The sequence below is a fragment of the Sciurus vulgaris genome (assembly GCF_902686455.1).
Source record: "Sciurus vulgaris genome assembly, chromosome: 2".
In the NCBI taxonomy this organism is placed as follows: Eukaryota; Metazoa; Chordata; class Mammalia; order Rodentia; family Sciuridae; genus Sciurus; species Sciurus vulgaris.
In genome coordinates, this window is record NC_136462.1 from 99,284,873 (window position 1) to 99,311,384 (window position 26,512).

Below are 26,512 nucleotides of genomic sequence, written 5' to 3' on the forward strand. Positions count from 1 at the left end.
TGCTTTGCTGAGCAGATTTCATGACATCTTTAATGGGTTAAATGTTCAAGAGGGGTGAAGGTCATACATATAGTATAGCTCTGGTAGGGAAAGGGGGCGAGTAGGCAGGAGACCCAAAAGTGAAAGTGCCTGTTACTGTGTTGAGTAGCAGGAAGGAAACACATTCAGTTCCCCGCCCCTTCCAAATAAATGATGAGAGAAAGGGCTTCATCACATCACAAGATGGAGAAAAACACCCTGCTAGTTTTTGGGTACTTGAGTTTGGGGAATGGCCTATGGCCTGATAACATACCAACAGCTAGTTGACCTCTCCAGAAATGCCTGTTGTCAGATGAGACATGAGGTCTGGGGCAAGCCCTTACTTTTGTAGGGCCTTACTCTGGCCCAGCCAGGAGTGACCTTGTACAACATCACTGGTTGTCCTACCTTGTTGTAGGGGAACTGCACTCAGGGACCTGGCCCTCCTGTGAGCAACCATCCCCACAACATGGCTGAGCTCCCTCTTTCCTCTTTTTTTTTAATTACTTAATTGACTCATTGACTATATGGTCCCTTTCTGAAATGAAGCCCTCTTCCCTTGTCTCAAAGAGAGTTAGAATAGGAAACACTGAAGGGATTGAGTGGCTCTGATCAACTTGAGAGCACAGGGGACCGAATATACATGTGCCTTAAGGCCTCTACCCTGTGTCTCAGTGTAGCCATGGCTCCCCTTTTCTCTCCTGTCTGGAAGACTCAAGGCTGGCTGATCTGAACCTGGGTTCAGAATTTTTTTTTTTTAGCTTCTGTTCCTGCATTGGCTGAAAGAATGGCATTCAAAGTGCTCTTTTTGCCCACTTTGACCTCCAGGTTCCAGGAATAATTTTGCCCCATGTTGGTGTTTCTAGATCATCTGTTACTGGAGAAGAGGTTTTAGAAAGAAAAGGGCCCAAAAAAGGGGCCTAACAGATGTTACTTCTAGAGGTGGGGACTCTTTATTCTTCCTGGGAAAACTGGGCCTAATATTGTTCTGGAAATTATAGGTGATTGACCTTAGAGAAAATATTTCAGAGAGCTACTTTAGAAGGCGGTTAATTAATTGAGATGAGAAATGGAAGAAATACAGCAAATGTGAAAGTCACAGCGTTGGCAGGATGATATGGGCTGCCTCATGCCACTTTTCCCATGGTTCCCATGGCTCTGCATGAAGGCAGCTGTCCTTCAGGCACTTGCAGCTGGTGAAGATGGAACTTGACTGAAAGCCCCAGGATGATGGAAATTTGAGAAGAGCACTGTGGGATGAGCCACATGCCCAAGGGAGAAATGGGGAGAATCAATCTGAAAGGTAGAAAAGATAAGAGGTAACAATTCCAGAGGGAATTACATTCTCTGAGCCATAGAATTTGAGATGCAAAGGATTTCAAGTTGAGCCCTCTACACTGGGTCAGCAAACTTCACTGTGTCTAAAAATCACCAGGGAGTTTTTTAACTACATAAATTCCCAAACCGCCTCTACAGAAATTTGAATCAGGTAGTTTGGGGGTGGGACCTAGGATCCTTTATTTTTAATAGAACCATTCACTACCCCTGAGGTTTCTGATGTAACTAGCTCATGATCCACATTCTGAGGACCTGCATAGTGCTGAACGCCTCCTATGGTACTCTTAGCATGCGGCCATTAACTTTACATCCAGCAGTGGAGCCATGGGAAGGTAAGGGAACAGCCAGCCTTGAGCAGTCAGGTCCACTTTGCAGACTCCACTACCCTGCAGAGGCTACCCCTGTGACGAGGTTGATGTGGTTTCTCTCTTCAGTGGAATGTTTGAGGCTCAACTTAGGATGAAATTCAGCACAATCTCTCTTAGTTACTCATGTAATTGGGATTTGCTTGCTCTGAATCTAAGACTATAGAACAATTTCAATATTGAGGAGTTCTCATTTGTGATATTTTGGCGGAAAAGATTTGACTTTTATATTGCTACTGAAGTGTGAAGCCTAGAGAGAAGTGATTGCTAAAACTATCAGGTTTCTTTTTGAGGTGATGAAAGTATTGGAAAATTGACTATGGTAATGGTTGTACATATCTATGCCTATATCAAAAATCACTCAATTATATATTTTAAGTAGGTTAATTGTATATTATGTAAATTGTATCTCAATGGAATTGTTTAACCCATTATGTCTAATCAGCCCATTTATGGAGCACCTAAAAAACTTAAGTTGACCAACAAATATACCCCTTAGGATAATTTTGAAATAAAAATTTTTAGAATCTATTCTTTTGAGAAAAGTAATAGGGGACTAATTAGTGATAATATTTATTAATATTATTAATGATAATAAATTACTTTAAAAGCTCTAGATTATAATTTCCAACATATTTTAATGCATCTATGTCACTTTCATTGAAATAGTCACCAGATTAAAAATTTGGGACTTAATGGGTTAAAGAAAATAGATCTGAGATCACTATGAAATATTTCATTTTTTGGAAGAATGGATTTTTAATCTATATTTTAAATATATATTATATATATGCTTATACATAAATGTTTTATATATATTTTATTTTTAAAATAATTCTGATACAGTAGTCTACAATATTTGACTCAAATCAGTAATGACTCTTTCATGACTTTGCTTGTTATTCTATTATCTGACCAGAGATAGATTACTGAGGTCTGACACAATTCAGATTGATTAGAGATTATCCCCTATGAAATTCACGAACTTAGATGTACATTCAAAATTTCTAAAGAGAATCATTGGAAAAGTCATTTGTCAGTCTACTTGGAAGCTATTGCTTATTGAATAATGAATAGGTTTACCTTACAAGAAACCTGCAGTGAAAAAATGCCCAGAGCTTCTCTTCTTTGATGCACTGAACCCAGAACTATGGAAGTAGAATGATTCTTCAAGACTTTGTACAATTCTCTGCTTTTATAGTTGAGGAAACAGAGGTCCAGAGAGGTGAAATATAAGGAAATTACCAGGGGATAGACAAGCTAAGACTGAGCCTCCTGACTCTTGGCTCTAGATTATGATTTCCAACTTATTTTAATGTATCTATGTCAATTTCATTGAAATATTCATAGTGTATTTCACAGAATATTCACAGAATATTTCAATTGGCTCTTTTCCATGTCCTATTCTATGAAAACTAAAAAGAAAACAAGACCTCAAATACCCATCTCCCCAAACCCAAACTCAACAAATCTATGTCTGAAACCAAGGAGTAACAATTTTTGAAACACAAAGGGACTACCCCAGCCTGCTGCAGAAAGGAAATAGGAACCTCTCAGCAGAGAAGCTGGCTCCTCAGAGATGGAAGGAACTGAATCATTCCCTGGGGACCAGCCCACAGGCTCTTCGTTCACAAGTGACACAGGGCTTGAAAAAGCACTTGCCTAAAACAACCAAATTGCTGCTTCCGCGCTAGCCTCCTGCACTTACTCTGTGCCAAGCTTTGGCTCCCACCCAGTCCCTCCTTGAGTCCAGAGCCAAGCCCCAGACTCCCTTGTCCTAGGAACTGGTCCAGAAGGCCTCAGTAGTCGACTAAGAAGAGCTAACTGTATGTCACAGCCTGGGAGGGCTAGCTGCCTGGGTGGGCTGACAGGACCCTCTGTGGAGATTTGCCCCAGCTCAGTGAAGTGAGGACAAGTAAGGAAAGGCCAGGTTAGTAACCTTGCTGAGGGACTGTGAGTGTTCACTCTGACTGAGCTCTTGCTGGGAATGGAAGGAGTTTGATGTCACAGGTAGCTGAATGCCGTATGCCTATTTCTTCAGGAGTAACTCCTGAGATTCTGGTACCACGCAAGCTCTCCAGAGGCCTGGGACTTTGCACAGATGAGGTTGATATTGGTAAAGTGTAAGCATGTGCAGATGAATTCTCTCCTTTACAAGTTTCTCCTCTCTTCCCTTCCTTGGGAGGACAGTCCCTGCTTTGTCTAGCAGCAGACATTCTTCATGGATTTGAGATTTAGTTTTAGGATTGCCAAGATAGATCGGTCAGTTCTTTGATTTGATTTGTAGGTAATAGTTTTTCCTGGCCAGTTTTCTTTCGAAGCCAGGGAGAGCATGTGGAAGCCCACCTGTATATATAGGGCAGACCTATATGTCCCCTAGATATACTCATCCTCCACCTTTGAAATTTCACATATGGGTCACTGTCAAGAGCATAGTGATACTCTCCACTCTCAACAAGCCTCCACTTTCATATGTTGCAGCAATGTTTCTCAAAATGGAGCACTTGTGAACCCCTAAGTTATGCCAGTAGACCTCTCAGGGATGCCAGACCTTGGCTAAAAAACACATGAAGTTAAATTCTGTTCTTTCACATAAGGTGCTCAATTAGCAGGAGTGATATTGTAAACACTCAAACTCTGAAACCAGATGGCATCCCTTGGCTATAAGGTCATTCCTACATGACTCAGAATGTACTTATGTTGATTTTAATTTTAAAAAGTCAGAATGAAACAAAAAATTAAGAACTTCCTTTGGAACTCATGGACTCTTCCCTCACTTTATTCCCTTTCTCAAAATTACAGAGATTTATAGATACTATTTTGAGAAATTAAGTATTTTCTTTCCTAACAAGCAAGATCCTTACCTAAGGAAAGAGCATGAAGCTAGACACTACTTGGGCTGTGCCTCACTTAGCAGGTCAGACTAAATAAGGGAAATCCATTCAACCACACAAGTCTGAGTTAGAGGGCTTTGACGACCCTCTTTCCTTTAAGGCCCTTTGATTCATAGCTGTTGTTGGTATCCCATTGTTGGACAGCTCATGCAAAAGTGATGTCTTCACAGCCAAAGTTGGCTGATCTAGAATTTTCACTGACCGGTTGTACTCTTGACTTCTGGAATCATGTTGAATTAAAAAAAAAAAAAATCCCCAATGATATTGGAGCAGAGGGCATGTAAGCCAGATTTCTGTGTGTGTGTGTGTGTGTGTGTGTGTGTGTGTGTAGCCAATGAATGTACTTATTTGCTTCTGAAAAATGTACAGATGGGGAAAGAGAGGAGTTTAGAGGAGAAACACAAATGGAAAGTCTTTTCATTTTGGTTTATCATTGACCAAAGACCTGGAATTATTGAGGGTGTCAAAATTCACAGATGCAAACACAGGGAGGAAGAATGATACAGACACATGACAGGAGGCAGCCAGCAGGGAATGTACTTCTGCAGGGTTCTGATACATGAGGAGGGACATGTACCGAGGGGTGGGGTGGGGATTTCAACACAAGTATCTGGTGTCCTATGTGAGGCCAGAGCTGGGTGTTCAAGGATGATTTGAAGACCCAGTGATATTTCCAGATGATTTGTGCAAGCTTTTCCTACCACCCCCACCCTTAAAGAATGAGTCATGTCTCTGTACTTGATTTGCTGAGCCAAGTACTGCTCTCTAAAGTCTTTGTGCAGCTTGATCAATTGAGTCGTGTTTTTTTTTTTTCTTTTTCTTTTCCTTCACTTTTTCTTCTTCCCTTTCTCCTTCTCCTCCTCTTCTCCCCGCTACCCCTTGGTACTGGGGATTGAACCTAGGGCTGGTGTATGCTACACAAGTGCCCTACCACTGACCTACATCCCCAGCCTGATTTTGCTTGTTTTGAAATCCATTTTCTGTTCCATCCTTTTGCAAAATGGTAGATAGACTTTATTATTGATAGTACCTAAATGTATAGTCTAAACTTTGCTTTTGTGGTTCTCATTGGAAAAAGGTTATAGAGTTCTGAGCACAAGTGGACATCTACAGAGTAATCTCCTTTTGAAAATATCTGCTAACCTTGGTCATTTTTTTTTTTTTTTCATGGCCACCAAGTAATACATTTGGAGTGCTCAGGATAAGGACTATGGTCACTAGAATGTTATGGAAAGTATTTGAAATTTGTTGGCCTTTCAGGTGAAACTCAAGAATCATTTGAGTTTAGATGCCAGTAGTATGTTTGTACATGGGATTGGTTTGGCTCTGTAGTTTTAGATGAGTCGAGGATTACTTGCCTCAACTCAGACCATTCTGGCTGCTGTTGATAAGCTTGGGTACATCCAGCTGCCATTGTAGTAGAGAACCCATTGGTTCCCTCAGTGGGGGAACCTAAGGCAGTGGAAAATGTTTCAGTCCACACCACTGTACTTGCTGAGATCTGCTGAAGGAAAAGCTGATCTTTCCTTGCATGGAACAGGAAGGACTGAGTTTCCTTAGAGACTTGTAGGCTGTCAAAGCCCAACACAACCTTCTTCCTACCACTACTGCTGTGCCTGCAGCCCTCTTTGGCTGGGCATCCTGCCTTCTTTCCTATTATCTCACATGGACAGAAAGCAATTCCACCCATTCTTCTTGTGTTTGAGTTCTCTAATGATCCCTTTATTTAATAAAAAATGAACCAATTACTAGAACTATGTCTTGAACTAGAAGGAAGTCCTTAGTCAGATGAGTATACCTAGAAAGGCCTCAAAGACTTCCTGTATAAATCCAGCTACTGCCAGACCAGTGCCTCACAGGCAAGTGGAAGGAAGGGGAGCACTATAACTGCAGCTCCTACCAGGACTGCCAAATGGCCAGTGACCATCCCAGCCCAGAGATACATAGGGCATCATCATTCAACCCTGGAGTCAGAAAGAAGACCAGGTCATGTTTGTCAAGTATGGAGAACAGGGACTGACTTAACTCTTCCATATACTCTAGTGGACATCCTTCCCATGAACTTACTCTGTGCTGTGGGTGAGAAGCTTAACTGGATGGTTTGCATGATGTTGACATGGGAGCCAGTGGAGGCTGAAGAGCCACTGTGGGCTTAGTGGACATGGTGTCACACCTCCTACAAATCATCTCTCACTGCTCACAATGTTCCTGCTGGAGAGAGACCATGGGCTGAGCTAGTGTTTTTTGTTGGCTTGTTTTTGTTTTGTTATTGTTTTTGTTTTTTGAAGACAATTTTCCAGGCTGGCCTCAAGCCTGCACTCCTCCTGCCTCAGCCTCAGGAGTAGCTGGGATTACAGGTGTGTGCCACCATGTTCAGATTAGTGTGGTATTTTTACGTGATTATCAGAGACAAGAGAAGCATAGTGCCCTGATGTTAAGACTATGATGGCACAATGCCCAGAGTCTCAGTGTGAAAGTGAGGCTGAGACTGTCAAGTGTCTATGGGTTAGTTCCCACTGACCCCCTCTAAGACCTGTCCATCTGCACTCCCTGGGCCTACTTCCCCTTTGGGTCTGAGTGCCGACCTCTTGCTCTTCATTTTCTTCTTCTTTTCAATGCTGTTACTCTTAACGCTGGATCTAACTCCAGGGAATTTTATTTTTGAATCACAACTCCAAGACTTGTTTGAAGGGTAGTTTCAATTTATTAATGAACCAGAGAAAACAGCACAAAATGACTGTGAAAGGCCAAGAAAGATGAATAGTGGTTCACTCTGCCTGGCTTTCCTGTGCTTGTTGGAATAAAGCCTCCCTGGGTCACACGGATGGTGCCTCTTTATGAGAGAAGGCTGGTCCTACAGGGGAGCACAGTGTTCCTCTGCTTCTGTGTTATGACTCAAAACTCTCTCTCTACCCCCTGTGGAAAGTTTCCTTCCATGGGGTTATAAATCTGCTCATCTAAGACCTAAAAAACTTAACTTTTCAAAAACATTTTTTTTTCTGATTTTTAAGCATACTTTTTCACACCTTTGGATTTCATATTATTTTGTTTGAAGCAGCATATTTAGAGAGAGATTTCAAGCCTGACCCATTTTTAATGCTGCTTACTGGTCTAGATCTAGGTTTATCCTTCTCACACTCAGAAAATATTAAGATCTTACATTAGACTTTTCAAAAGTGTGACTGTACATCATCTCATTTGATCCTCACAACAGCCCTGTGAGGTAGGCAGACAGGCATCATGGCTCCAGGACACAGAGGACAGAGTTGTAACTGGGAGAGGTGATAACTGAATTCACATCCTCTGGTTTCTGGTCCAGGGCTCCTTCCACTCTAAAATGAACTGAGCTCATCATTATGAGCAAAGCAGCCATTTTACTTAGAATAGATGAACTGTCCTTTGGGCTTGCAAACACAGGCAATTTAAAGCACAGACCTCGTCAGAGAACTATGGAGTAAACACACCTGAGCTCAGTTCAGCATCAGCATTAGATGGATGAATAGGATAGAATATGGACATCTTTGACAAGGGTTTCTGCTTGTTTTCTTGATTCTCACCTGGACCATGTTGGATGTTGTAATTTTAAAGCAGCGAAGTCCAGGAGAAGAGAAGCCATTCAAAGGACTTTCTCATCTAGTAATTTATTGATTCCTTCACAAATCCTCTTGAGGTTGGACCTACAGTCTCCATCCAGACTATAGAGGGTGGAGAGGAACTCCACATCAGCAAAGTGGTTGAAGACATGGTTGATGCGCCCATGGGTCCTGGGCGTCAGGTGCCGCTGCACCAGTTCATGCACCAGGTCCTTGCACTCATGCAGGAGCTTGGAGAGCACATTCCTATCGAAGGTGTATTCTACCTCATAGAAGCTGACCATAGTCATGGCGGTCTGATTCAACTTCTTTCGGAACTTTTCCACAATAACAACCTCCTCCTGATTGAACTGGTTGTTCCGGTAGAGAATCCCAATTTTGATTGCCACCTTGATTAAGTCTTTCATTATCTTGTGGGCTTCCTTCTTGTTGTGGGTGTGCTCTTTGGTGACTTTATAGAGCTCATCAAAGATCTCACTGCTGGTGTCGTCAATCAACATGTTGGCTACAGTTTTGCTAGCTATTTTGCTCAGAATCTTCTTCTGGGCTTGAAGGGCAAGATTCTTTGAACTAAACACATCAGGACCTGTAGTTTAAAAAAAAAGAAAGAAATGTTATAGGAATATGAGAATTGTTAATTATGTTTCTAAAAACTCATGTCTTTATATGCCACTACTCCCTAATTGAAAGCCACATAGGTCTGGAGGCCCCACATTCTCTTCACATGCTGTGCCTCTTTGCCCTTTGGAACCTTCTTAGCTGTGCTTGTGCTCTTCCCAATAGAAATGGTCTTCTCTTGTCCAGGCTAAATCTCACCATTTTATTTTAGATCTTCAAGCATATGTCTTTCCTGATTCTATTAGCTCATGGACAACTCCCTGCAATTGCTGCCACCATGTAAACCATTCAGCTTCACAAATTACACAGGAGCCAATTATTGCATAATGACAGAGATCAGTAGAATGAAAGCAGTAGGCACTAGGGGCCTTCCATGGCCCCATAATCTCTCTCCCCAAAGTCTTAAGACTACAGGATCTTTAAGCAACTTGATATCCAAACAAACCTGAGATGGTCAGGATTTTCCGTTCAGCCTCAGGGCAAAGAAGATAAACACTTATACCATGTAGAACATAAAAGGAATGAATGGTGTCTCCTGACTACCTCTAGAAAGCTGATTTCCTGATTTATGCTCTTCTAGAGTTTGAGGCAAATGATATTCCTTCCCAGTGTGATCATCCACCATGGTCACCAGACCTTTGTGTGAGTAACCTTTGCTCAAAAAGAGAGAGAGAGAGAGAGAGAGAGAGAGAAAATCAAATATGTCCCCATATGACAAATATTTAGAAGAACTAAGGATATTCAAAGAATTGTGCTGTAAGCTTTAAAGTCAGTAATGGCCCTGTCACTGAAACATTATCTATGTCTCCTCAGGTGATTGATTATTCCAAAAAAAAAAAAAAAAAAAAAAATGAGTCATTACTTGTAGTCACAGCTTCTAAAAACTGCTTGAGAATAAGGTGTGTTATGGTTTGCTCATGTGTTAGGCAATTCAGGAATATTCAGAGGTCAGATGATGAGATTATGAGAGCTGTAATTCATCAGTGAATTAATCCATTTAATAGATTAATAATTTGAATGGACTACTGGGTGGTAACTGTAGGCTGGTGGGCATGACTGGATAAAGTAGGTCACTGGGAACGTGCCTTTGGGGACCATTTCTTATTCATGTTTTCTTGTTTTCTTTCTCTGCTTCCTGGCTGTCATGACCTTTGGCTATTATGTTCTGCCTCACCTTGGTCTAATTTATAAAGAAGACCTTGCTGTTCCCTTTTAAATGGGCAATAATGGATGTCATATCACAGTGGTACTTGAATTACTTCAGATTTCTTATCTCTAGAAATATAAAATGATACATTAGTGTTTTAAGCCATTAAACTTGTGGTAAATTGTTATAGCAGCAATAGGAAATTAATGCAGGTGGGTAGAATTCACACTTCCTATTTTATTTTTTGAGATGGAGTCTCACTGTCTTGTGTATGCCAGCCTTAAACTCCTGGGCTCAAGTGATCCACCTGCCTCAGACTCCTGAGTAGCTAGAACTGTAGTGCATGCTCATTTCCCAATACTGTTTGATCAGGGAACTCTCTTTTTGTCTCCTTAGTAGAATGATCAACTGTCAGGTGTGCCAATAATCAGGAGTTTCCCAGATAGTGGACTTTCATTGACAAATCTGAAAAAGCCCCAGGCAACTTGGGGCATGTTGGTCACTTAACTCTTACTCTTGAACTATGAGTGATAGATGTATCATTGAGCTAAAAAAATGAAGAACAGAGATGTAAAAAAGAAGACATTTCAGAGAGTGGAAGCAGATGACACTTAGTTAATGCCTAAGGTGCTGCCATCTCAGCAGGGTAAGCGGTCCACTCTCCATGCTGCCACACTTCTCACCCCTCTCTACCTGCTTTTTAATTCTAGTGTCATGGGCTGGGGGTGCAGGTCAGTGGTTGAGAGCTTGCCTAGCATATGTGAGGCCTTGAGTTTGATCTCCAGCACTGCAATTAATTAGTTAAACTAAATCTAGAGTCAACCTTAACCCCTTCTCATCCCTTTTAGACCAAGGACTCTATTCCTTTTTTTTTTCCCCCCTGCAGTTATTCGGCATTTACTATTAGCTTGATTCTGTATGAAGTGTTATGGAAAAATCCCCTCAAAAGTATTCAGTTGGGTTTTACTCTGAATACGGTTCTGCAGGGAGATAAGATATAAATAATAAACCAAAATGCAGAAACATGCAAAACAGCCTAAATTAGCATGAGTGGGAATTGTTGGCATGGCCTCTGAGGCTCTGAAGGTAGATTTGAATGTAGGTAGATGGATACAGCTACAATGTTAGGAAGTAGTTTCTAATGTCATGGATACACACCAGTAATTTTCACCAAGATGGTTAAGTCCCTGGGTGGTTTCCCTGATGTTTCTAGTCATCTCTCTTGTGAAAGAATTTATTTTTTACCTACATGTGAATGGGGGATACACACTTCTAGGGTGAGGGCTTAGGAGGGTCACAGTGTGGACAGCATCTCTGAAGCCTTAAAGATCAAAATATTCCCAGAAAAACTCTCAAATATTATAGATTAACAAAATCAACAGGAAAGCTTTAAGGAAAAATCCCACCACTACTACCAATGATTCCCAGCTGTCACAAGCTCCCTGAGTGATTATGACACGTGAACTATGCCCCAACATGTATCCCATGAGTCCTGTTCAGTCCTCTAGGATAGATATGTGATCAGTTAAGTGAATTTGCAGATGATTAAATATTAAGGCTGGCTCGTGATGGTTCATCATACAAATAGCATACTAAGGCTTTGAGCAATCCTGCAAGAAAGATACCTATATGTATAGTTTTGTTTAGTCCACTTTCCATACTTTCTGGACACACACACACCACATACCACATCCCACGTTCTGTACATATGGGAAACAGTGGGAAGGACTAAGAGAAATAAAATCAAGACAGTCTGGTGAACAGAACGCTTTAATACCTGCCAAAGATCTGTCATGGGTCAGTGGGGAGACACCACTTGTTAAGGTTTGGATATGAGATGTGTCCCCCACACCAAAGCTCCTGTTAATGCAGGACTATTCAGAGGTAAAATGCTTAGATTATGAAAATTATAACCTGATCAGTCCATCCTAGTTTGAATGAACTGACTGGGTGGTAACTGTAGACAGGTGGAGTATGGCAGGAGGAAGTGGGTCACTGGGGGGCATTTCCTGGAAGGTTTGTCCTTTCCTCTCTCTCTTTCTCTGCTTCTGACCCCACCATATGCTGAGCCATTTTCCTCTGCTCTGGGCCCTTTTGCCATGATATGCTCCATCACTTAGGCTCAGAGCAATGCGGTCAGCCATCTGTGGACTGAGATACCTGAAACCATGAGCCCCAAATAAACTTTTCCTCCTCTAAGTTGCTCTTGTTGGATATTTTGGTCACAGTGATGAAAAGCTAACTAAAGCACCACCCTTCCAACATGTATACATAATGTTACAAATGATTTGAGGGAGAGGTGTGCCCTGAGGGGGCAGACTTTTCAAAAGATTTTGCACATGGAAATCTTGATCTTGCTTCCTTCCATCCTTTTGTCTTAGCTTTCTGCAGAGGGATCATGTTGGTGACCCACAAGGAAGGGACACTATAGGCAGAGAGGAAGAGCCTAGAGAGTTAAGCTCTGGGAGTCAAGGTTAGGGGTATGCTTGGGATATTTGGGGCAATAGGCCTAATTAGTGGACGTATGCTTGTTCGTGGGAAAATACTAAGGTATCCAGGATAGATCTTGGCAAAACCCATTTTCTCACCCCTGTATACAAGGAAAGGAACGCTCTTTTGGCTAAGGATGAATTTCTCTTGACTGTTTGAACAAAAGTTCCTATTCTCCAGCCACAAAAGGTAAGGGATTATATATGATACCTCAGAATCTCTGCACATAGAGATATAAATGTGATTATACAGCAATAATATAGCTCGCCTGACCAGCATGATGAGACAACATTGATGAAGCTGCAAAATCCGTCCTTGTAGAAAGAAAGGGAGACTTTCTCAACTAAGATTGATGGAAGAGCTTGAGCAAAGGAATGTGAAGTCAATACTTGGAGAGTACGTATCCTTAGGACATTTATAAATAAAGGAAAAGTACCAGGACTACGTTGAGAGAATGGCATGACAGTGGTAGGGAACTAGTTTGGGGAGAGAGAAAGCAAAAGGTCATCTAAACGGGGACTTCACTGGGACCAGTCGAGTTACTGCTTTTAGAAATGATGTTCAGCCAGAGAATAAGTGATGTTTCCATGATTCTAGAAAATACCAGCTTTTCCCAGATGGTGAAATGACACACTGATGGTGACAAACAGCAGGAAGATCTTACCAAGCTGGATGAGTGGGCTGAAAAGAGGCAGATGAGCCTGGTAAGATGAGCATGGTAATAACAAGGTAATAGATTTTGGGAAAAATGAAGTAAATGATGATTATAAAAGATAACAGGCTCTGAGCTGTTAGCTACAGCCCAGGAGAGTGCTCTGAGCATCACCCAGGATGTGGAGGTGGAGAGGGACCAGGGGACAGCTCTTCTTTTACTCTCAGGACTCTGCCACTTCTCTACCTCTGTAGTTTCTCTAAGAAGGGTGTGGAAAACTTGAACATAAGTATGGAGAGTTGTATCAAAATTATATAGTTGGAAATGTTTGAAATAGCCAGCATACAGACAGTATCACTTGACTTCTGTAAACAGCTTCAGATGATGACAGGGAAGCAAATTAGCTAAAAAGTGTTAAGTAGAAGTTAAAAGTAGACATGGTATTCACACAGAAATAATCTGTAGTGCTTTATGAGCACCATTTGTCATGAGAGAAGACCCAGGGTTCAGGAAAGGTGGGAGGAAAGGCCCCAGGTCAGGGGGAGAGTAAGACCGTGTGCCAGAGGAAGATGTGTGGTAGTCCATGCTTTTGGCACTCAATCACTTACTTTTAACTGCTGTGGGGAAAACAACTTCAAGCAAGCTTCCTTGAGATGGAGCAGGCCCACAAACTACTTTGAACTTATAGGAACTATCCTGCTGAGCTGTTTATGCACCCAGAAAAGATGAGTGGACCTGTTATGTCCCTCATGTTCCATCCATCACTATTGCTGAGGGGCCAGGAGCTGGAGGGGAGGGTGAGGGCCTCCCCTCTCCCTTCCCATTTCCTTTTCTCTTCTCTGGGTGAATGAATGATGAGGAAGGGGTTGGCTGAGGGGTAAGGTAGTCAGCAGGACAGGATGCCCATAACAATGATAAAATGCCTTCTGGAGAAGACTTTTGCTGCTTTAATTCTTGGTAGTCCTTAAGTAGCTGTGGGAACATGATTATTAAGGAGCCTTAAGTAACATTTTGAAATGTAAGTCTAACACAGTTACGGTTTCCAGAAAGACTAATTGAGTTATGGCATCTTCAGTGGAGTCAAACTGGGAACCATTTTCCTTCCCTTGTATAAAACTGTTATTTGTATACTCCTGGAATATTAAAGAAAGACTGTGGAGCTAAAGGAAATAGAATAAAATGAAATTGTTAAGGAATGGTGGGCCTTTGAGTGAGGGCCAATCAAAAACCTTGATCTCCAATCCCATGGAGAAGTGATCAAAGCTTAGAAGCTCATGAAAAATGCCTTTTGTTGATCTGATCCCTTTCATACTTGAGTGAGATGACTTAAGAAAGGCATTCAGAGATATTTAAAAGGCATCCACAATAAAACTTGGATGACCAAGGAGGGTTAGGGAATGGGCTTTACTGACCGAGGACTAACCTAGCACTTCTTCAAGGACTTCTGTTGGTCTGGCTCTCCCTATCTCTCCAAAGGAGCCCCCCGCCTTAAAGACAGATCCTCTGGTGAATGATGAGAAAGGTCTTTTAAGACCTGAGGTCCCCCAAATTTCCATCACCTGGAACAAGAAGCAAGTAGTTTGTATGTTCTATGGATAGGCTCATCATGATTTAAAAGGCAGCAGCCTCCACCAGGCACCATTGGTGTGCCAATGAAAACATTAGGTGCACAAAATGAAAACTTTAGACCTCTTATTTATGTTTTCTATTTTTGTAATGGATAAAACAAACTTTGCTGATATCTAATACACAGACAGACCCTGATCCCCACTGATGTGTGGCATCCTAAAGGAAGAGAGTTTCCTGGTAAGGGGTGTTGAGGGGTGTGTAGCATATCCCTCACTTGTCTGTTCCCTTTTGGAAGTTTTGCTTTATTTCAGCATATGTTTATGTGTGCTTGGTCAAACAGTCTCACTGATTATATTATTTAGTTTTAACTAAACTAACCCTTGCAAAATAGACTGGTGGTTTAGAAAGATTTCAAGAAACAAAACCAAGAACTGAGGACCATGCACTAGTCATGCAAGCACGTGCAGACAGTGAGGGGATGGCAGAGCTGATGATTGTGCTTCTTGTGGCAAGAGCCTTTCCACAGCCAAACTACAAGGGAAAAGTAACGATCTAACCAACCAGATCAGACAAGAGATGAGCCATAAACATTTCGAAAATTTTAATAAGATGTTTTGAAATATGGATTTCAAGCAGTTTTGTTTGCCTTGAGTTATTTCCCAAAGGTCATAGGGATCCTTAACAGTTAGCAAGACAATTTTTTGAATTTTATGTTTGAGATAGAGTCTCACTGTGTTGCTCATACTGGCCTTGAACCCAGGATCCTCTTGCCTCTCCCCTCTGAGTTGTTGGGATTTCAGCCATACACCGAGACCAGTTTTAACAAAACAGTTAAATGCACTGTGTTTTTGATCTTTAGCTTATTTTTGGGGGGCTGGGAAGAGCAATAAAGCATGGAATGGATGGCTCAGGGGGGAAGGATAGGCCAAGAATGATACTGTTACTTCTAGCCAGAGGACTAAATTGAGTAGGGGTACATTTAGGTGTCGTCAACTGAAAAAGGCATCTTGGAGAAGACAGTGTAGCAGGAAGATGAATTCAACCTGAGTTGCAGGTGCCCATGGGTGTCTGGGTGGAGATGGGTGCACTAGCCTGTTCAGTAAGGCACCTTGAACCTCACTTATATGACCCTAATCTTCCTATTTTCCCATGCAAACCTTATCTACTCCTTTCCAGTAAGAAATAGATGATAAGAAGACCATCTTCCTGAAATAATTATCTAGCTAGAGACCCTGAGGGATAACCAGGTTCTTGCTTCAAAATGCAAATATCTACTTACCCTGTTAAAGTGGGTTCTCTATTCCCTGGAGTTACAGCCATACTGTATCCCTCTTGGAATTCTCTCTCTCCCTTTGTGGCCCACCACCAAACCACCCTTTTGCTCCCAATGAGAACAGATGATTTAAAAATTAGTGTGTACTCTCTGGGAAAAATAAGTCATTATACATAGAAAAAATTAGGGTAGGGAGGCAAAGGCAGGTTTGGGTGCAGGAGGATTGGTGTGGAGGGTGGAAGAAGGAAAGACTGTACTATCTGAGACAAATCCAGAACAGAGTGTGTTGCATTGGACCATCATCACCCCAAGCCATGTGGTTAGTCATCCCGCCTCCAACTTACACTTGAGCACCCCCAAATCTTGCCTTTTGCTCAAGCCTGTGAACAGGCAGAGTTTGGCTTTGCCCATTGTGGGTGCTTAGCCCTAGCAATTGATTCATTCAGAGACAGGACTGGGGATTGATGTGTTTTGTGGGGACCAGGCATAGTGGAATTTCCTAGTTATATTGGACGTTTCTGGGTGCTGAGCAAGGACATACAAAAGCAGCTGTAGTCAAAACAGGACATTTCTTGTATGAAAGGAGATTCAGAGCTCTTCATAAACCTTACATTGAGTAATCACCCTTGAAAAGCAGCAGTAGATCATTGTCACTAAGAAGAAGACCAAGAGTTTTTGTTTTTCAATAACATATTGAAGAGAGATGGCAGGGACAGCTGTAAAACCTTTTAGCTCATTATTTCCTCTGGTCCTTGACCTCTCAAACACCCATCAGCATCAACCAATCTGTAACTCAGCTAATGATAATTCTAGAGATAAGGTTCAAAAACACAGTTTGTTTAATTGTTCTGCTAAAGCTGGTCTTGGTGATACACAATTGTAATTCCAGCTACTCAGGGGGGTGAGGCAGGAGGATCCTGGGTTCAAGGTCAGCATGAGCAACACAGCGAGATCCTATCTCAAATACAAAATACAAAAAAAATCTTGCTATTAAGGCTTCTTACCTTTGGGAAATAACTCAAGGCAAGTAAAGGTGTTTGAAATCCACATTTTAAATCCTCTTATTGAAGCTTTTTAGCATGAATTCTGTACCTTAGGTGGTGTACACCGTGTCCTTGAGCCTCACAACAGTTCTGCAAGAGAGGAACTGTGAGTTCCATGGAATAGAGGAGACTGAGGCACTGCCTATAGAAGTAATTCACTCAAAGCTATGGTGCTAGTAAGTAGCAGAGCTGCCATTGGGCCCGAGTTCACCAGATACCAGACAAAGCCTGTAATCTTTGCCTTTCTGAACCTACCTTCAGAAAACTGCTCTTGGCTTCCTAATGACTATGATTTCTCACTTATTAGAAACATTAAGTAGGCCTCAATTTAAATCTCCATCTAGCTAAAAGAGTTAACATTCCATCATTAAGAAAAAAATACAAAAAGGACATCTTATGATAGACCAATATTGTGTATTAATCAAAACTTGAAGATAGATGTAGCTTTCATTTTTAGAGGGGATTGTATATATTTCAACAGAATTATATATTGATTGTTTTTCATATTGATTTTACAGCCAGCTCTGAAAACTGAATGAGTGTTTGATAATTTTACTTACCAGAGCTAACTGAAGCAGACACTTTGTGAAGTCACTGGGGGTGAATCATTTCCAACGCAACAGGTTAATTATGGAGATCTGAGAGATATTTTTGTCTCACTGCACCGAAGAGCAACCATCACTAAAACAACATCTACTTACATGATTCCTTTAAACAAAGCTTATCTACCCCCAACCCCTTGCATCAGATAAATAACTAGTGTGTCTCTGAATGGTAGATCACATTCGGGTTCAATAATAATAATAGAATCTACTTTATGTGGTGTTGCTTGTTGAAGTGCTTCATGCACAACAATCATATTGCAGAAACTCTATGAAGTAGGCATTAATCATCATCATCATCACCATCGTCATCATCACCATTAGCAGCAGCAGCAGCAGATACAGCATTTTATATTCAAGGAAACCAAGGCAAAGTGAGATGAGGTAGCTTGTCTAAACCTACTTAGGAAGTGGCAGAGCTGGATTGTGTGCAGCCTGTCTCACAGGCTTATGCTTCAACCCACCAACTGAACTGCCATGCAGCAGGTAACAAACTAATTAGTTTAAATACTTCTTGAATTACTGCCACTTGAAAATGGAGATCGAGCAGTTTTATTTCTCTTCAGAAGAATTAATTAAAAAAAAAAACCCACAGAACATTTCAAACATCTAGAAATAACTAATCACTTGTGTGGCCACTGCTCAGAAGGAACAAGTCTTAATATTTTGCTCTTGAAGACGGGGAGGTGAAGCCCTCTTTGTTTTCAGCTCCCTCTCTTCTGCTTTTGCCTCCTCAGATCTAAATGGAATCCAAGAGTTGATATGCCTTAGCTCACCCCTGTTTTTTAACTTTTGCCTCTTTGGATGAGTGTGCATGCATCAACATAATATTGAAAATAGATTTTAAACTTCACATTAAAAAGTGTCACTACACAAATTCTCCTGCAACTTTTCATTCAACATCATGCTTTCCAAATTTACCTAGTCATTTAGTTGCCTATATGAATATATCTCTGTATTTCCTATTGATGGACATTTAAATTCATTCCACTTTCTGCACATACACAACAGCCTCCCAGAGTCTACACCTAGGACAAGCCTGCCAAACGAAGCAAGGGCTGCCAAGTGCTCCCCAGTGACACTGCACTCATTATCGCTCCCAGCAGCAACGTCTGAGTTCCTGGGGTTCTGCTTCCTCATCAACACTTCAAGTGGTCCAACTTTTTAATTTTTGACAATCTGATAGGTACAAAGTGGAATCTTGTGTTAATATGCATTTCCCTGACTGCCAGTGAAATTTGATGTTTTTGTGTTTGCTGGGCATTTAGGTTTTTCTCTTCTATGAAATGCTCATTCATATAATGTACTCATATTTTTCCAATTGAATTGCATATCTTTTTCCTGTTCGTTGGTAGCAGTTTTATATACTAAGGATTCTTATCCTCCTCTGATCACATGAGTTGCACCTACCTCCTCCCAGTCTGTAGTATTCACTCTTACATTTATTGTGGTACTTTAGTCATACAGAAGATTTAAATGTTAACATTGTCACATTTTTCCATCTTTCCCTTGATGGTTGATAAGTTTTTATATCTTGTTTTAAAAATTATTTTCCTGCCATGAAGTAATAAAAGAATCTCATGTATTTTCCAGAAGTTTTAAGGTTTTGCTTTTCACATTGAGATCTCTGATTCATCTGGAATCTATTGTATGATAGCAATAATTTTTTTCTCCTCACAGTTTATTCTTTTTATTGAATAGGTTATCCTTTCTACTGCTGATCTGTTAGGCACCCCCTTTTTCATATCAGGTTTCCATATTTCATGCATCTGTTTCTAAGTATCTTACTCCTCTATTCCACCAGTATTTTTGGTACCAATAACATATTTTCTAAATTACGAATACTCTTTAAGTTATGATAGACCAAGGAAGTCCCTTCTCTTTATTTTGCTTAGAAATTGTCTTGATTATTCTTGCTTTTATTCTTCCATATGAATTTTTTTTTTTTTTTGTACTGGGGATTTAACCCAGGGGTGTTTTATTTCTATTTTTTATTTTGAGACAGGGTCTTGCCAAATTGCTTAGGGCCTCTCTAAGTTGCTGAGGCTGGCCTTGAACTTGTGATCCTCCTGCCTCAGCCTTCCGAGTCGCTGGGATTACACACGTGCGCCACAGCACTGAGTTTCCATATGAATTTTAGAATCGATTGATCAAATGAAACACCACCCTTTACTAATCTTAGGTAAACTGTTATCTTTGATATTGAAATATCACATCATTAACTTGATATCATTTCCATTTCGTTAGATCATCTTTGTCCTCCAGGAATGCTTATGGCCATTCTTCACAAAGCTTTTGCAATTTTTTTCCACCAGATTTCCTTTGAGGTAGCATAGAGTTTTGATTGCTCCTGTTAGCATAATTTTTTTTCTATTACAGTTACTGAATGGTTGTTAATGATGCATAGGAACCCAAATGGTTCCTGTATATTTATCTCTGAGAAATTTTGCTGAGCTCTGTTATTAGATTTTATGTAGTATCTCTTGGATTTTTTATGTATACAACATTGCTTGCATAAAATTTTTCTTCTACCTCCTTTTTTCTTTCTGGCTTTATGCAATGGTGGGAACGTCCTGTACAATTTTGGTACCCCTGCTCTATTCCTAACTTTTTAAAAAATATTTTTTACATGTTGATAGACATTTATTTTATTCATTTATTTATATGTGGTGCTGAGAATTGAACCCAGTGCCTCACATGTGAGGCAAGTGCTCTACCACTGAGCCACAACCCAGCCTCATTCCTAACTTTTAACAGGATTTATCTCTAAAATTTCCCCAATAAACATGATGAGCTTTTGATGTGTACCACTTATCAAGTTAAGAATTTTTTCTTCTGTTCCTATTTTGCTAAGGCTTTCTTTGCTTTAAAGTAGAAATGCATATATAACTATATCTAATATATTCTTTGTACCTATTGAGATGATCATGTGGTTTATCTCTTTTAATATGTGAATTTAACAATTATAAAAAGGCTTTTTAAATTTAAATCATCATTGCATTTCCAGGGTAAACTTACCTAGTCTTAATGTGTGTATATTTACTATACTGGTGAATCCATTAGTTAATATTGTATTTAGCATTTTGAACCTATATTCAAAAGTGACGTTGGTCTACAACTTCTCCCCTGTGCTGTCCTCATCCCATTTTGATGTTAGAGTAAACTAAGCTCATAGAATGAAATGAGTAGCTTTCTTTCTTTTTCTGTTCTCTGAGATTGCTTATGTAAGATATGTAAGGTGGGGATTAACAGTTTTTGGATGCTTTTAGTAAAAATCACCCATAAACCCACTTATAACTAGTATATATTTTAAAAAGGTGAGGACTCAGTTTATGTAATGTTTACTCAGGTGTAGCAGGCAATCATCTCCTAAAATAGCAATACTTTTGATATTTTATTTAACAACAATCTTAAGCGCTCTAGATTTCCTTCCTTCTTTCCTTCCTTCCTTTTCTTTCTTTCCTTCTTTCTTTTCTTTCCCTCCCTCCCTCCCTTCCCTCCTTCCTCTCTTTCTTCCTTTCCCTTTCCCTTTCCTTTCCCTAGTGCATCCACAAAGGAGGAAGCCGCTGTGAATGGCAGATCACTCTTAGGAATAAAGTGATAAACATGGTTCACTAGTATAATTTTTAATACTATTCTCCTTGTTTTATTTTAAGAGGGGGAGACTGAGCAGTTGTTTCTTCTCAAAGTTGTTTCTTTCTTTAATAATTTTATTACCAAAAATGTTACATGAACACTGTGAAAAGTCATACAGATAAGCTAACAGAATAAGCCCCCACCATTCCAGCATGCATCGCAGTTAGCATGTGTGTACTCTTCCAAGCATGTACTTTAATATTCACAAATGTGGGGTCTGTGAACACTGTTTTCTCACCTGTGTTTTCATTCAACATTCTGATGATTTTCCATGTCAATAAATATACATCATCATTTTTTTGATGACAGTGTATCACCATTCCTTTAATCAGTTCCCTCTTTAAAAAGTATTTTTTTTTTAGTTTTAGATGGACACATGGTGCTGAGGATTGAACCCTGTGTCCCACACATGCAAGGCAAGTGCTCTACCACTGAACTACAACCCCAGCCCCTATCAGTTCCCTCTTGATAGACTTCAAACTGTTTCCAGTTTGCTATTGAGAATCTGGTGAAAGTAGCAAGTGACTCAGCTCCATGCTGCAGGGAAGGTTGTCTAAAGGTATCTTTTGGCACATGATAGGAATCCCTTCTAATGACCTTCCTAAACCATAAGATGACAGGAGACACTGAGGAGTCTCAGAAAGAGACCCTGTGGTTCTGCCCACCCCCATCCTAGCCCTCCCTGCAGAGGCTTGTCCAAAGTCAGAAGACATGTAGCAGTTAGAAGCCAAGAGGTGGCTCATAAGGATGGCTTTGCCCTAGCCCACTGGCTGAAGACAGAGAAGAACCAAATAGTGCAGACATCAGGTCCTGTGGGTCTTGCTGCCAACCACACCCTGACCTTCTGGTGGCTACAGCTGAGTCCAGTGGACCCTGCCCAGGTGGAAGAGGCACAGCCGAAGCTTGTCTGCTGCGGCTGAAAGCCCCTCCCACCATGAGCCCCTGGCCAACCCTCCCTCCCTCCCCCCAGGGAGCGCGTCCTTCACATTATCTTCACGGAAGTCTTTCCCTGTGCTGCACTGTGATCAACTCTGCTTTCCACACCTGGGGCTGAGTTCTTAGGGACTGATGCTCAGATGATTTACAGGACATCACAAGTGCCCGCTTTTAGAAGTAATTCAATAAATGTCTGTTAAATGAATGACCAAATGAATGATTTTACCATGGCTTTTCTCATTCTTTGAGGCCCAGATTCTATCTGTTCAGGATCCACAACTGGAAGTAGGTGTGAATCAACAAAATGCAGATTGAATTGCATATATTCAAATGCCTTCTCAACTCAGCACATGATTCACCCTTTGCCTTTCACTCCAAGCTACCTGCCTGGCCTGGTTTTCATCCCCCAAACATCAGCATCACCTGGGGCCAGAGGCACTGCCCACCACATCCTCAGTGTTCAATTCCAGCAGGAACCCTCTCCATGGCAGCAGCACCTATCCCTCTTGCCACCCCCAGAGCCTCCCCATTTGTGCCCCTTCACACTCCTGAGCTATTTTAATACTGAGGAGTTGTTGGGCATGGGAATAGCACAAGCCATGTTCTGTCTCTCTGGGTGATTCTCTCTCTCTCTCTGCTGGCAGCTCCCAAACTGTTCACCACAGCAGGCATTCAAACACCCAGGCTCAGGCCACCAGACTGCTAACAAGGACGCCAGTAGGATGCCACATTCAGAGTCATGGGAGGGTGCCAACAGGGTAATATGTGAAATTAGTAAGTAGACTGAAGCAATAAAAATGTCAGTCTGGAATTCAATTTTTGGAGTAAAGACACAGAACCTATAAGGTTAAAAAGCAGGCAATAAAATGGACCAAAATCCAGTTTAATTTGGAAAAAATTAAATGTGACCCGAGGCAATACATATTTAAGTCTAAAGGACTAAGGATCCTGAAAGGTACTATAGTTAAACACAGCAACATTTAAACCCTCAGCTTAGTGAGGTTATGAAAGATTAAAAAAAAAAATACCATTAGCTGTATTAGAGGGGTTAGAACAGATGAGGGAGAATAAACCAGAAGTTACTTCTGGATGGGAGACATTTCATAGCACTATGTCTTGCTCAATGTTCTACTTAATTTTGGGGGGAGGGGTAAAATATGAATTTTGTACAATGATATTTTGGGTTTCAGTCACATTGAATGTGCAACAGCAGGAAAGGGGACCATGGTAAAAAAAAAAAAATTTTTCATGAATTTGAAATCTGAGATAAGAGTCAAGCCACATTTTGAATTTCTGCTGGTTCCACAGTTAACACCTAACCTCTGGAACGACAGTGTTGAGGGATGAAGTTTGCAGATGGGAGGTGGGATGGGCCCTAAAAGGGTCCCTGAGGTGGATCCTGAGCTCTTCAGGGACCCCTCTTCAGATGGAGCCAAGGGTCAGACCCATTCATATTGCTCAAGAAAAAGGAGCAATCAGTAGTGGCAGCCTGACTTCCTGGAAGTTACTAAGAGCTGTGTCTTTCTCTGAGGTTTCCTTTCTAAACTAAATGGCCCCTGTACTTGCCTCTACAGCAGTGAATGGCTCAGAATAAATTTTTTTATGCTGTGTGGTAATATACAACAGAACCACGAAAAGGCTTTCCCGTTTCCCAGCCAAGTCACCAGGTGCAGTCACTCAAAGATGCTGAGAAAGGCTGTCCTGAGGAGTCCAGAAGCCAGGATGCCGCATGGAGTTGCTCCCCAAAGACAGAAAAGCAGAGAGCTGATCCGGGAACCTGACTCAGGCCACTGACCAGTGGTTGGGAGTGGAGGAGACAGTCAGCTGACAGTCCCACCCCTGCACCCCCAAGTACTCACTGGGGGCTCATCTTCACCTTCCTGATTCCTTGGCCTGTTAAATGAAGAAGCAGACTAGATGATTCTGCTGATTTGTTTTATATTCTCTGTTGTAACTCCTACAGAATTAGAAATTGAATATATGTATTTTTTTAATCCATAAAAAACCAGCACAGGGCAACCTCAGATGTGGGCATGGGCCAGGTCACCAGCTTTTCTTGTCTCACATGCTAGCTCCCTACCCTCCAAGCCCTTGTCCTGCTCTGCTCTCACCATCTTCTGAAATGGATTGCCTCCTGCTTTGAAAAATCTGGCCTTAGAACCTCTAGCTTTCCTTTCCTGGGCTTTCCTCCAGAATGCCTCCTTCTCCCCTGCTTCCCCGGGGCCCTTGACTCCCGAACCAGGTCTCAGCCTGTGCTGGCCACAGAGCAGGCAGTCAGGCATGGTCATGCTGGCTCTCCCCATACCTCTTCCTGTGCTGACCTCAGTACCTGCAGACTAAGCTTCAGACTGGTAACCCTGCCAGGCCCTCCAGCCACAGCAAGCTGCCCTGCACTGATGCAGCTGCCTGTGGGAGCTGTGTGGAAACCTCAAGGCCAGCTCTTCCCACTAGGCCTGGCACTCCTGTCCCTCCAAGAGAAGATGCTCATCCTTTCCCTAGGCTTACCCCATTTTGCTCTGGGCATCTTCTCCCCAGATCCAATCACTGCCTGCTGTCCTCCAGCAACACCTCCCCACGGTGGGGCCTACTCAAGGACCTCCAGCCTGAGTTCATTTGCTTGTTCCCTGGCAGTTTCAGAAGGGGGCACCTTTGACTATCATGCCACCATGGTATCCCCAACGCGTCAGGAACTTGATAATGAATTTAAAACTAAAAAAGCAAATGGTAACTGGTCAGCCCAGGAAGAGGCCTGGGGAGCCTGTGGTTTTGTCCTTCTCTGTCTTTCACTCTGAACTTGATGATTACTGGGGTCACCAATGCCATAAATGGTCTTTTCTCTCTCTTTCTTTTTCTTTCTTTCTTTCTTTTTTTTTTTTTTTTTTTTATTGTTGAATACTATTTTATTGTATAGCTCACTTTTTGGTTTTATTTTTTATTAACATATATTAATTATACATATTGAAGGAGTTCAGTGAGATATTTCAATATGCATATACGCATATGGTGTGCACTGGTCAAATCCAGCCTCTCTCTATCCAACCCCAGTCCTCTTCCCAATCTCTAGTAATCAGTATTCTACATTCAGGTCCACTTCTAAATTTATTTCCATATTTGAGAGAGAACATGTGGTATTCCTCTTTCTGTGTCTGTTTTATTTCACTTAACATCATGTCCCCCAGTTTCATTCATTTTGCTGCAAATGACAGGATTTCATTCCTCTTTATGGCTGAATAGTATTCCATGGTATATATGTACCACATTTTGTTTGTCCATTCGTCTGTTGACAGGCACCTAGGCTAATTCCATATCATTGCTATTATGAACAGCACTGTAATAAACATGGATATGCAGGTATCTCTTTTGTATGCTGACTTCATTTCCTTTGCATATACCCAGGAGTGGGATAGCTGGATAATGTGGTAGATCTAGTTTTAGTTTTACTGGGCAGGCTCTCTACCACTGAACTACATCCCCAGACCCCTAATTTTAGTTTTAAAAGAAATCTCCATACAGTTCTCCATAGTGGCTGTACTGATTTACATTTCCATTAATAGTGTATGAGAGTTCCTTCTCCACATCCTCACCAGCATTTGTCATTTTTTTTATAATAGTCATTTTAATGGGAATAAGATGGTCTCTCCTTGTTTTGATTTGCATTTCACTGAAGGCTAATGATTTTGAACTTTTCTCTTTTGTTTGTTTTGAATCGTCCCTGAGCAGTGTTTGGAAACATGGGAAGGCATTTTTGGTTGTCACAGTGTGAGTGAGGGCTTTTCAGGCTGTTGGGAGGGAGCAGGTGTGCTAACTGCCCTGTAATCCAGGACAGAAAACCCCAAGGGCATCGCCCTGAGACACCCACTTCTCAGTCTTCATCTGACCCGATCTCCAGCAGGTCTCTGTTTTGCTGATCACAGCTCTCTATGTCCTTCTCATCCTCCTTCTGGGCTCCTTTTCTTCTGTCAGTGTCTTAAGACCAGGTGCTCTCCTGGCTTTCCTTAAAGCTTTCTTCACCACACACTCTCTGTGAGTGGTAGGTGCCACTCCTTTGCCATGTGTTGATCCCCTCTCAATATGTCGCCAATCCAGGGGTCTCTCTGGAGGCCCACCCCATTTCTAACTGTTTGCTTGGCTTCTCCACTTGTATTCCCAGACCCATCTACCTCCACATATTCAAAATCTCATCATCTTCTTTTTCCACCCCCCAGAAGCCCTCTCCTGGTATTAGGGGTGACTGCCCCAGGAATCTGGGTGTCATCCTTGCCTTATTACTCTCCTTCAGCTCCTTTATCCTGTGGGGCACTGGACACTCTATTCAGCTCCCTTCACATATCTTAAAAT

General features: G+C 41.5%; 1 protein-coding gene across 1 annotated transcript in view; it reads right to left on the reverse strand.

The window, feature by feature from the left end:
- Positions 1 to 4,957: 4,957 nt before the first annotated feature.
- Positions 4,958 to 26,512, reverse strand: part of TNFAIP8L3 (TNF alpha induced protein 8 like 3) — a 36,754-nt gene continuing 15,199 nt past the window's right edge. The window contains exon 2 of the mRNA XM_079128800.1: positions 4,958 to 8,794. Within this exon, the coding sequence (XP_078984926.1) occupies positions 8,232 to 8,794 (563 nt within the window). The 3' untranslated portion in view covers positions 4,958 to 8,231. The remainder of the gene's footprint in view (positions 8,795 to 26,512) is intronic.